Raw genomic sequence first — 12,735 nt, 5'->3', positions numbered from 1 at the left:
TACCTGGATTTAACTGATCAAGTAAGATTCTATGATTTTTATAACTTTAGAGGGATTGAGAAAGACATTTGTCCCACCATCATATAATGTAAACTGTTCAGTAACTGTATGAGAACTTTCATCTAAATTCGATGGAATAGTTTCAGTAACTGATTATGGTTTTTGTGATCATTAACTAAGAAATTGTCTAAATTCTTACACAACTCAGATTTTTATTATTTAAACGGAAGGCATGAGAAATTCGTTAGTATGGAAACATTTCATTAGTCTGATTATTAGACTTGGGTTCTGTCACATGACTTAGCTGTTGTTATAACGTGCATTGTCGGGAATCCTAACTTAATAAACGATCTCATCAAAATAATACTACCGTTTCCACTCTTGTTATTTTCAAATGTTGATAAGATATACTACTTTCCTTAGTCTTTTTTTGTAAACAACAAATTTTATACATTTATCACATATTAGTTATTATCAAAATAGTCTTTGTTCCTATCATCTAATAACTTTGATCATATGTTAAACATAAACATATTCCGCTTATATATATATATATATATATATATATATATATAACTTTCATCATCTATCCTTCTTTATCTAATTTTATAGTTTATTATTATCATTTTAAAGACTTCTATACAGTAAATCTTGATAACTACAGTTTATTTTTTTTAAAAAGCGTCAATCGAATAAGTTCACAGATATTGTCAATAGTAAACAAATAATAGGGTTCCTATTTTCTTTTGTCACAAAAAACATACATCCAATAAAGTACTTTAGATTTTCTTTTTTTTTAAAAAAAGGGTTTAGTCTGGTTCAATCGGTTTACAATTTATTAATATAAATCTATTCTATACAAAATTGTTTATGTTTTTTTCATCAAAATTATCTATTACATCTCTAATCATTTACCTTTCTTCTTTCTTTTTTTTAAAAAAAACACATTTAAGCATACAATGAAACTTTTCAATAAAAATTAATTTTTAAATGTTTTATCAAATTTTTTTATTCTTTGAAAAAATTTTTTTCAGTTTAACTAACTTTTCAAAATAAAATAAAACATATTTGAAAAAAAGAAAATCTAGACAAGAAAAAAACAGAAGAAACACAACGGAGTCTGAGCTTTTCTCTTACTATTAAAATTATGTTTATATTGAATTTATTAATAATTATCATTATTTGTTTCTAAATGAAATAAATAAATAAATATGAATGAGTCATTAGTGATGACTAGTAGGTAATAAATAGAAAAATTTGAGATTGAGAAAAAGATATTAGAAAATAGTGTTAATTATTTAACTATCTCTGTCTCATCATCTATGTTTCTCCAATAAATGAAAACTAATTACCTTATATGTATTTCATTTTTTCGCCAGTTAGATAAAACATTTTAAATTTTGAGTGTAACTGATTTGATTTATATAAAGTGATATTTATTTGACGTCTATGAACCACACCCATTTTCTAATGTAAGGTGTTGATAGTATTAAACATGTTTTAAGATGATTATTTATCTTGACAATAATCGTTTACTAACTAATGATTAAAAAGGAAAATGTATATCTCGAAGTTCTCGTTAAAATTATAAATTGATATGCTTGAGTCATGTCATGTGTATTACAGTTATTAGAGATAGCATTGATTAATTATTGCGCTACACGACAAATTAGCTTAAATCAAAACTTTATGTTATTGCATTTCAACCCAATTATCTAGACGTTCTGGTAGTGAAAATAAAAGCTATCAGATTCCATCCCTTGACTGTACATAGTATACTAGCAATGTGAATATTTGTGTCTGGATCCAGACTCAAGTATATCATATCTTTGTTAATTTGTTCGACTTCAAGTGGTTGCATATCTAGTCCGTATCTTACTAGCTACAAGTTGCATGTATTTAGTAGACAGAACCTCTTGTTGGCCAAGAAAATGGGATTTTAAATTTAAATTGTCGGTAGTTATTTTTTGTTTATTTTGATGTCCAGAAAGAACAAAGTACTAATTATTCTTCTTAATTTATTCGTTAGAAGTAAATTTGTCTTCATATGTTTCGGATCTTCAAGCGGTATATGATTATCGTAAGAATTTCAACATCGGAGGAACAAATAGATTTGAATTTCTGGTGCAAACAGGACAGCGTTCACTAGATATATAAAAATATTTATAAACTATACTTGAATTCTATTTCAATGAATTTACATTATCAATCCTGGATATAATAGTGTGCTCTCTCACATTTTATGCCGAACACATCTTTTCTCATTCTAAATGGTATTGCAGTACTTTAATTGTTCAATTTATATGTTTCATGAACAATTTACAACGAGTAATCTGGTTTGTTCCAGTACCGTTCTAGACACATGATGATTGTAACTAAATGTTTTCACTCAGACATGCATAACTAGTTATAATTATATATTTCACTACTGGAAGTTAGGGTGAATTATCTGTGCTAAGCGTCTTGCTTTATTAACTGATACTCAATAATAAGTGATTTCAATGTCACTTTTATTTTCCAAGATCTAGAACTGAATTATATTCCATTTCCTTTTATCGTTGTGACTAATTAAGCTTAAAAATGATATGCCTATACTTATACGTACGTATATTATTATAGAAGACATGTCATGTTTATAATCAACTAATGTGTTTCTGAGTTCAGTGCGTTTAGGTAAATTGTAGCTTTCACAGTATTGGGAGACTTTCCGTCTGAATAAATTACCCAAATCATAAGCGACCTAAAAATTAAGTCTTCCTAATCTGTAGGTTCTGATGAATTAATGTTAAATTTTTTATTTAAATAGTCAGATTGCTTGTTAGTCAGAACTCTTTATATTTAACAAGAATCATATCGCAGCTAAAAGCACTCATACTTCATGACAATAGAAAATAAAACTTCATCCGGTTACTTTGAAATAACATTATATATTTAAAGTGGAATCCCATATTCCAACTGATTTGCATTCTTAACAAATCTATGCCTACAAAATTCCTGTTTCGCTCATAATTTTTATCCCTCAGCATCATAATAATAATCGTAAATGCGATAGGCAAACAGATTTAAAAAAATTGTTTGTGCATATTCCCCTTGATGCTAGAATGTCGATGTCTAAATTTTATTTTGATCAAATGGTTGACTATTCATCGAAAAATCATATAGTTTACTCAGTACGTACTTTAGTAATAAAAATAGTACCGAATTTATTATTTGTACAACAATGTGACCCACACTTTAATGTATAAATCATCAGTGCATAAATGATCACTCTATAAATCCTTAAAGATAAAAGCCTATGTATCATTATGAACAGAGATACTTAGAAATTAGTAATACAGTTGTGCAGTAAGAGATTTTATAGTAAGCTACTAAATATCTTTATTTCATTAAAAACGTAAACTTGCCGCACTAAAAAAATTATTAAAACGAGTCATAGGAATGACCTGGAAACAACCTTCAAATCTCTGCATAAGAAATATAAACGATTTGTGATATGTAAAAAGAGTAGAAACTCTCATTTTTAATATTTAAAATAATTTGTCTTCATTACGATTATTTTACAATAATTTGTACTTTAGTGTTTAATATCGTGAATACCAGTGAAAATTATTAATCGTTTAAAATCATATTACATCTTTTATTTATTTAACTCTACTTAAATTATTTTTACAAGTAGATGTGTAATCAATCCATCCTAATGGAATGTATAGGTGTATTTAATTTTTCATGTCATGTTCCCATTCATATCATAATAACCAAAGATTTAACTTAACTAACATAGGTACAAAGAGAATTATGTAATATTTGTTATCATTAAGAAAAAAACAGTACTAGATATTCTACATTCCATACTAATAACTGACTTCTCAAGTACATATTACTTTAATCAACTTAATCATAGAAATAGCATGTTATGAAATACTTCCAGATAACCTAAAGATAGCCATCTATATGTAACTTTACTATGAATTATAATTACAGTCGACTGTTGGTTCTATTATGATAATCATTGTTTAGGGCTAATTATTATTTTTAAATATTGGATAATCATTTATTTTGAAAAATAAATAAATATTTAATTAATTAAAATTAGATACTGGCTATTTAAGAAAAATACTTGATTTAACATTTCTTGATTAACATTGAAATTAAATTGGTTTATAACATTTGATTTTATTAGTTGAGATCATTAGTCAGTTGAAGATAAACCACCATGGGAAACCTGGAAGCACTGGATGGCCGTTTCGTCCTATTCTGGGACTCATGATCTCAACTATTGAAATTACTATAATATCCACAAAACTCCATCTAATATTATAACATTTAATTGGATGATGATATTTATTTGACACAATTTATGCGAGAACAAATAAAATGAAACTATTTTGTGTTGGATATTTTGTTAAACAGAAAATATCATTGTTATTTGAAACATGAAATTAAGTTCTGATAATTTGAATGTTGCTTGACTGCAGTATTTACCTGATTAATAAAAATGTTCACTATTTGCAATCGAAGTTCAACAATGTCCTCTTTTTGTTTTACTACTCATCAATATACATTCTTTGTGATTGATAATAACTTATTATGATTTATCAATTTGCTGTCGTGAATAAATATGTGCTATGAATTAGGTAAAAAAGTTATCATTAATAACAGATATTTAAAGAAAGTTTATCTTATTATGTAAGTTTGTCATACAGTTTTGTGAGCTTAACGCAAATAAGATTCTTAAAAGTGGGGCGTAAAAGATGTAAGTTATCAGTATACTTTAGGTTTCCTTTTGGTAAATCAATTGATCTTCAAACAATTCTTTTTGCTTCAACTGTCATATTCTTATTAATTAAGCGTTTAATTTTCTTCTGCATTTATGTCATTAAAAATAAATGTAATTATTTTTGTGACTTTCTACATAATTGTATCTCCCTATATTTATAACATTTGAACGACACTCAAATCACAAAACATTTTGTCAAACAACAACAATCATAATATAATGTCTGTTAAGCATTGTTTAAATCGGAGTTCAGGTATCTATCAAAGAAAAAAATATTCATACATGTTCTAATGAGCTCTTTCAAGTGAGGCAAAAATCACATCTTCATGTCAAAATCGAAAACTTATGCTTTGAAATGCAAACTTGTTTTTGTATCTTCAATAAACCGGAGTTAGACAATTAATCGGAATAAATCAGGTTTCTCTTGATAAAAAATAAAAAAGTCCTTACACTTCATATATATTATTTACAGCTTGTAAGTAAAACGTTTGTTATCAGTGAGCGTTTTATCGTTTATAAAATATCATATCAAGAATCATGAATGTCCGTAAGAATTATGAATTGTAAACGTAAATCTGGGGTAAAGGGTTGATTATATATATATATATAACAGATAATTTACTTGTAATGATTTAAAATGGTACCTTCTTATCATAAATAAACATCGTGACAATTCAAATGAAATTTCAATGGAGTTCAACGTTTGGATCAGAAAGGGAACACAATTTATAGGGTTAACAAAAAATAACAAGAATCAAGAATAAATTGTAAAATTATTTATCATTTAGTGTTATTATCGAAGTTGTTACACATGAAACGAAAAAAATCATGTTATTCACTAACTAGTTAGAGTCGGAAATATAAACTAGTTCCTCAGTATTTTCTAAAAGACACTTTACTGATTGATAAGATACATCGTTACTTTCAAAGTGTCGATATAGTCTATACTGAGTGAAATATCATAATTAGTGTAAATCTCTTATGGTTAATCAGATGATATCATATTTACTTGTATGGTTAGAGAGCTTTTTAAAACCACTCATTTTTTATCCAAAATTTGTATTTGTTAATAAAAAAAAGTGGAGTAACGACATTGTAACATTTCCATAAATAGAGTCAAGCAGCGATCAAAATGTCTCATTGTTAATCCTAACTTTTAGGTTATAGACTGTGCCGTATTGTTTTGTAGATTATTGATTCGTCTTCATAGTATAAATACATCTCTTAGAAGACATAAAAAGTAAGGTAAACTGCTTAGCATTAATTCGACTATCATTTAAAACAATTACTCAGTCATTGCAACTGCTTGTTATAACAATGACTCGTTTTTTATAAAAATAATTTTAACTACCTTTTTAAATTTAATTATGTGATTAATGTTATTTTACATATTAACACAGTTGTGCGAATATGCCCGACAAATTAAGTTAACAACCATCCCATTTTCTACTTCTAAAACCATGTAAAATCTTCAATAAACAAGTCAAGAAGAAGCCATTATGCCTGGTTGTGAATTCTGTTTTGCATTTTATAACGAGTAAAAATTTATGTACATTATACTGAGTTTGTAGTTTATACAATCTCTTTTTTCTATGTTTACCATTTATTGAAATCATGGGAATATATATTTGCCTATGTTTGTTAGTGGTAATATTGAAAATGGAGTCATTCACTTCTTTCTCTATCTTTTGTGTTACTTTCAACTAAAGATTCGTCAAATAGTACACTTAAATAGGGTTAGCTCGACTATGGCTAGTATTGTTATCATTTCCCTTGGTAATAATTGTATTAATAATTATATGAATTTGTGATTGTGTCTTTCACTATAAAAGTGTATGTTCTCAACACAACAGTATGAATATATATATATATATATATATATATATATATATGACAGACTAAACGACTACTATTTATAAGGTCCAGAACTGGCTACTGTATGAGTCATAAAATTGTCAAAGACAAAATCGAATCAACTTTATGATTAATCCAATTCAATGTTTTTCCATTTTATTTATTGCTTATAAATTATCTCACAATTTTCTATAAACTTCAAGATTTCTTTTGTAAATATCCTTATTGTTTATTTATTTTCCCCTTGCCAGTGAAAAATTTTTTTTAATATTTTCATTTCTTGAAATGTAGCTAACTCGAACGCTTGTTGTTGATGTCATTTTTTGTTATGTGAAAAACACAGGAAACATTATTTTTTTTCAGGAACAGTTTCCTAAACAGAAAAAAAAAACAAATTAATAGTTAGTAAATGATTTTTAATTTCGTTGGAATGAAAAAAAGAACATTTTATGTGGAGTTTTTTTCAAAATAGACTAATCATCTTTAGTAATATAAAACGCATTTATGTAAATTTTCTCAATATGTAAAATAAAGAACTGCTTCTTTTTGGTAAAAAAAAATCCCATCAGTACCATCTAAAAAGGATTCTTCATAAACTTCACCCATTTACATAATGTGGGTATACAAATTATTAACTAGCAGAGTCAAATTAAGATATAATTATATTGAATGATCAAAAACTTGTTACTCACTCAAATGTTATTTCTATATGTTGAAAAAAAAATTTATTGTCTTTGATGAAATGCCATGGATTGATTCTTTTAAAAAGTAGAAAATAGATACATTGTAACTATTTGTCAAAATTTTGAGTTTATTCAGATTAATAGTTTTCAGTATAGATGAAATTGACATTTTAAAAAATAATTGGAGTTACAATAAGTTTGTAACAATAATTCAACTTGAAAGTACCGGTATTTTGTGTTATCAAGATGATAGAATACTATAAAAGTATTTTAGGGCAAATGAATGTTAACAGATTATTTTATAGAATTTATAATTGTTCAAATGTATGACTCTGTCTGTTTAGCAGTCAGTAAAATGTAGGTTTTTCTGAGTTTTTCAACGTTTCTCCAAGATATCATATGGATGGTATTTATATCGATTCTAGTGTATGTTCCATTTGTTAACAAACTGTTAGAGTTCGGTTCGATTTGTTTAAGCTAATTTTATTGGAATTATATATTTAAACTTAGTTATTTACTATTCCAATACGTAGTCTCCCTTTTAATTGCCATTTTATGTGTACAAACTTCGCCACTACGCCTAAATAACTTTCAGCTACAGTATATAATATGAAAAGATTGTCCTTGTTTTATAAAAATTATTAAAATATGAAGTGTACCATTTTTTTAATGGTGAGTTCAATAAAATACAGATTTCAATATACAAAGAATTTCAATGAAAAAGATGTTAACTAAAAAGCGTATCTACTTCATGACTGAAATCTACAGTTATCATCATAGATAAGTTAGTTAATAATCACTGTCCAATAGTAAATAATTTGCATTTCTCATATTAATGAATACAGTTAACCGATTGTAAGCCATATATTACTAATATCTTTAACTTGACAATTCTATGATTGTCTTCGGATTAATCTGATGCTGATAAGTCAGCCTTAAACTAAATAATAAAATATTTTAACTATTAAGTTTTCTTTTAAGAAAAGAAAGAGAAAAAGTTGATATCTATCATATTTCTTTTTGCATTCAATTATTATATTGATGAATAATGTACAACAATGTGAGAGAATCGTTCAATGGTGATTAAGCATTTGAAAAGATAAAAAAAAGTGGGAAATAAAAGAGGAGTTAAAACTTATCATTAGCTGTCAAGTTGAAAACCAAAAAAAAGAAATAGATTGTAACTGAATATTCAATCATTTTAGTTATATTTCACTTCACAAAAGATATGACTCATAGTTTGCGTGATATATACATAAATACTCTCAATCAGTCATTAAGTTAAAATTGAACTAATGATAATGATATCGCTGACTTTATTAAAAGGATTTATGTCAGTTTTAAATCTAGATAATCTTTGAAATAACAGCAGATAACTGTGAGAAACAAAATGAATTTTAAAAATTTTTATTAGTGAAAGTAGGAACTGGATTATTATTGTTTGGAAACCGAGTTCATGATAAATTTCAATCATATCAATTAGGAATTGTGATAATACTTTACGATAAATTGGGATTAGCAACCGTTATGTTTCAAATAAATAAAGGGGTTTAGATCAATTAGGCACTATTTTTTGATTGATAATTGAATTGTAGGTCAGATTTTCCTACTATCGAAATTGTTTCAATGTGCACTATTAAGTAGGAGATACTTTAAAGATTGACCACATTTCCTCAAAAATTAAACATGAGGTAATACACGCCAATTTATAAGATTTATCTAACTACACTTACTTTTTCCAATGTTTTACTATTTTCGTCAAAGTTATGTTTATATCAACCAGTCTATAAGATGTGTTTTTAAGACTCAAATGAAATAAATCCTATTTCTCCCCTAGCCTCTATCCCCACCAAAAATTAGTCGATATAAACAGACTCATGTTTCATAGCTGACAGAAAATCAATATTAAGAACAAAAGAAAACAAATACTACAACAAGTAAATCTGTCTGTCATTGTACAGGGATTTCATTTTAAAACTTTTTGTTTGAATGAATGTCATATTTCGTGAAAAATTGTACAATTCGTTTTTTTTAATTTGATTGATAATTTTAAAAATTAACTAATCAAATGTCTTATTCTTTTTCTCTTTTATTCTTATAAAATCGGAAAAAAATTCATTATTTCATACTCAATAATCAAAGAATTCAATTTGGTCCAACTGTACGTTTCGTTCGACCGAAACCATCAAAATTCTGGGGTGTCAAGGTAATACCTAGTCAATACGGTGTCAATATTAGATTTCGTAATAAAAAGCCAGATATGACACAAAAACTGGGCGCACAAATAAATGATAAAAGGTAATTAATTTTGATACATATATATTATCCTGACATTGTACTTCATTGAGTGTTTTAATGTTATGTTGAGAAATTACAAAATGGATCTCGTTTAGTTTCTTTCTTTATATTATTTTTACCATAAATTATCTTTTTCTGATAGCATGACACCTGTATTTAGCTCACACTGACTGCTAGAAAGTAGTAAGTTGTTTTGTTTTATCATGGAAAACATTTGATAATCAGAACGTGATTACACAATAATAATGAAATATCAACAGTAGCTGAGATATTATACTCACATTGGTGGTAATCCGGTTTAACTTCAAACTAAGTGCCCGCTTTGTAGGATTACGTAATGATTTTTCGTTGTCATTGTCGAAAACTGTATTTGTTGAACTAAACTATAAAAGATACTTTAATACACCAAAATATAGCTAAGCTGTCCTGATCGTTTAAATGAATATTAATTAATGTGATAAGAAAATGAATAGATGTGAAAAATACATTCGGATTTTTAATATTAAATCTTGTTATATAAATGTGTTCCTTTGTGAACAAGATATTAGGTTTCAGGTATGGCTCATATCTTTATTTAACTAACAACTTAATTAATTATATTTAGGAGAACATGAAATCTATTTCGAAATTGTTATTTCACATTCTATGTGTTGGACAACTGGTTGACCACTGAATATCGACTATTATCACATTTGTCCAATGTTTCAGAGCTGATCGCATTTTACTGATTAAGCTAGAATGTAACCATTAGTCTCAGTGACTCGACCTTAGGCACATTATGTTTTTATTTTAGGTGGTTGAAAGTAGTAAGTAAAGACCTTGAACTTAGGTTTGTTTCTGGTTAGTACTCGTCGGCAGGGTATATCTACAATGCTGAGGGGATTAATACTTTTTAAAGAATTGAAACTCCTGCCAACCAGGATCACAGTAAGTGATTTTACTACTCCACTGTTCGAGACACGATTGTCCTCCTTCAGGACTGAGATACTTATGATTGATCATTCACCAATTAGTGACCAATATAATGTGTACGTTGTATTGTAAACGATCCAATCATGAAAAACATATATCTTAACTTAAAGACAAATATGTTAGTGATACATAGTATGTAAATGGTCAGCATCTTGTTAACTTTTATCGCAAAAGTAATCTTTTAATTGAAATAACTTATAGACAGTTTTTATGTAAAACACTATAAAATCTTTACTGTTCATATATCTGACTCCAGTTGGATCGTTTGTGATTGTTATCGAAATATTTATGTCGCCAACCCTGGTATAAAATTATTGATTACCTCGCGTTAGTGAATAACGGAATTAAAATAAGTCAAATACAAGAATGGATTTTGAATTCGTATGTTTCATACAATCGTTGATTCAGACAGACTATCAGAGAAACTAAGTGAAGAAAGCGGTGAGGAGAGAGCGAAGCGAAACGGATTGGAGAAAGCATGTAAGCCAACTCGATTGAACCAAGCGTGAAAAGACATTTGAAGTCAACCAAAAATAAGTTACAGACACATAATAAGTAGGGTAAGTAATTAGCACATATACGATCATATAAACAACAGTCAGGATTAATAAACGAATAAGTGACAGGGCAAAAATGTGGCTTGAGAAGAATGAATAGATTAGTCTATTCAGAGTCTAGAATAAGCTATGTGGATTTGACACAGTACCAGTCCCTACAAATCATAAAATAATTTGTGATATAAGAAAGTTCAGTAACTCACTGTTTGCTTATGGTAATACTTACTTATCCTAATATTTGTGTTTCTTCTCCAAATACTTAACTGACTTTGAGGTTAGAAACCACGGATTGGAGATAGGTGGATGAAAGCAAAAATAAACTAAAATCAATATCTAACTGCACTTAATTTCATGCGGTTTGAACTGATCAATAAACAAATATACACACATTAAACTGAGTAGTATCTGACACTAGTTATTAGTAATATACTGAGTAAACATAGACATGTAATATCATGAAATAAACCGTCCATGACCAGACGATATGACTTATCAGATTACTCCTCAAAATCTGATTAAAATGTCACAAACGACTGGAAAAAGAACTATCATCATAGATCACTGACACTCCAATTAGTTGTCTCTTCGGTCACCACTTCAGTTAAGAATAACTACATGACTTTCTATTACAAAAATAGTCTAGTGATAACTAATATTGAACATTCCATTCAGTTTGTTCTCTTTATTGTTAATTCCCAATTAGTTTGGTGATTTCTTAATCGAAATGATCGTTTTGATTTTAATCCATTTTTACGACTAAACTTTGTCTCTATTTTCTAACTGGATATTTAAGAACTAATCTACCAAGATATTATTAAATCTTCAAAATCATTTTGTTCATTCACAATAATGGTTGAAGTGTTTTTTATAAACAGTTATGAATAATGTATGAGGAATAATTCATTAGGCTGGATTATTACTTCTAAAATATTATGTCTAAAATTAGAAAGTTTAATGATCTTAGCTAATTAGGCTGAAATCTTTACTGTCTGTATTACTTACGGACGGGAAAGCCAGGAGTTTGAGTCAGTCTATCATGTAAATGAGTATTGGGTTGAGCTGTGTAAGTCATTCAATATATTCGGAAATATCTGTGTTGTTAGAATGTAAAACGTCATCAGGTTCAAGCTCAGTGGCTTAATAGTGATGTCCTCATTGGAATACCTTGGAATATGTTATTTCACTTTTGTGTAGTTAAGGATGCCTCTGTGTTAGATAGACAACTTCACAGCGCTATTTGGGGCGCTTTTCCAATGGATTCCAGTAAGTGGTAAAACTATCTTCAAATCTTCATGAATCATTTTGTGTGAAAATCTGTTTATAACGTAATCAGCCGTGGAAAAAAAATAATAATACGCCTTTAATTTCGCTCGTTATGTTGTTTCACCCAATGTACTAGAATAAACAACAGATTTAGTAAAAAATAATTTTAAAAGAACTAATTGCACACCTTAATCTTTGCTTAAGTGAAAAGTAGGACAAAGTAGTTTCTTTACATGGTTTTAAATTTTGAATTTTTGTACAACAGACAAGGTATTCGTTTTAACCAGTAAATTGTAAAGTAAATTTGTGGTATTCAAAAAGAGAAATCTAA

At 27.7% G+C, this 12,735-nt stretch overlaps 1 protein-coding gene across 1 annotated transcript in view; it reads left to right on the top strand.

Moving 5' to 3' along the window:
- The window catches only part of Smp_129840 (hypothetical protein), a gene marked incomplete at both ends in the record, with an annotated part of 94,541 nt that overhangs the window by 8,859 nt on the left and 72,947 nt on the right, over positions 1–12,735 (top strand). Inside the window, one exon of the mRNA XM_018793548.1 lies at positions 9,457–9,612. Within this exon, the coding sequence (XP_018648049.1) occupies positions 9,457–9,612 (156 nt within the window). The remainder of the gene's footprint in view (positions 1–9,456; positions 9,613–12,735) is intronic.

This window comes from Schistosoma mansoni, chromosome 1 (assembly GCF_000237925.1).
Source record: "Schistosoma mansoni strain Puerto Rico chromosome 1, complete genome".
In the NCBI taxonomy this organism is placed as follows: Eukaryota; Metazoa; Platyhelminthes; class Trematoda; order Strigeidida; family Schistosomatidae; genus Schistosoma; species Schistosoma mansoni.
Note: the sequence above shows the minus strand (reverse complement) of the source record. Positions and strands in the feature narration are given on the sequence as shown.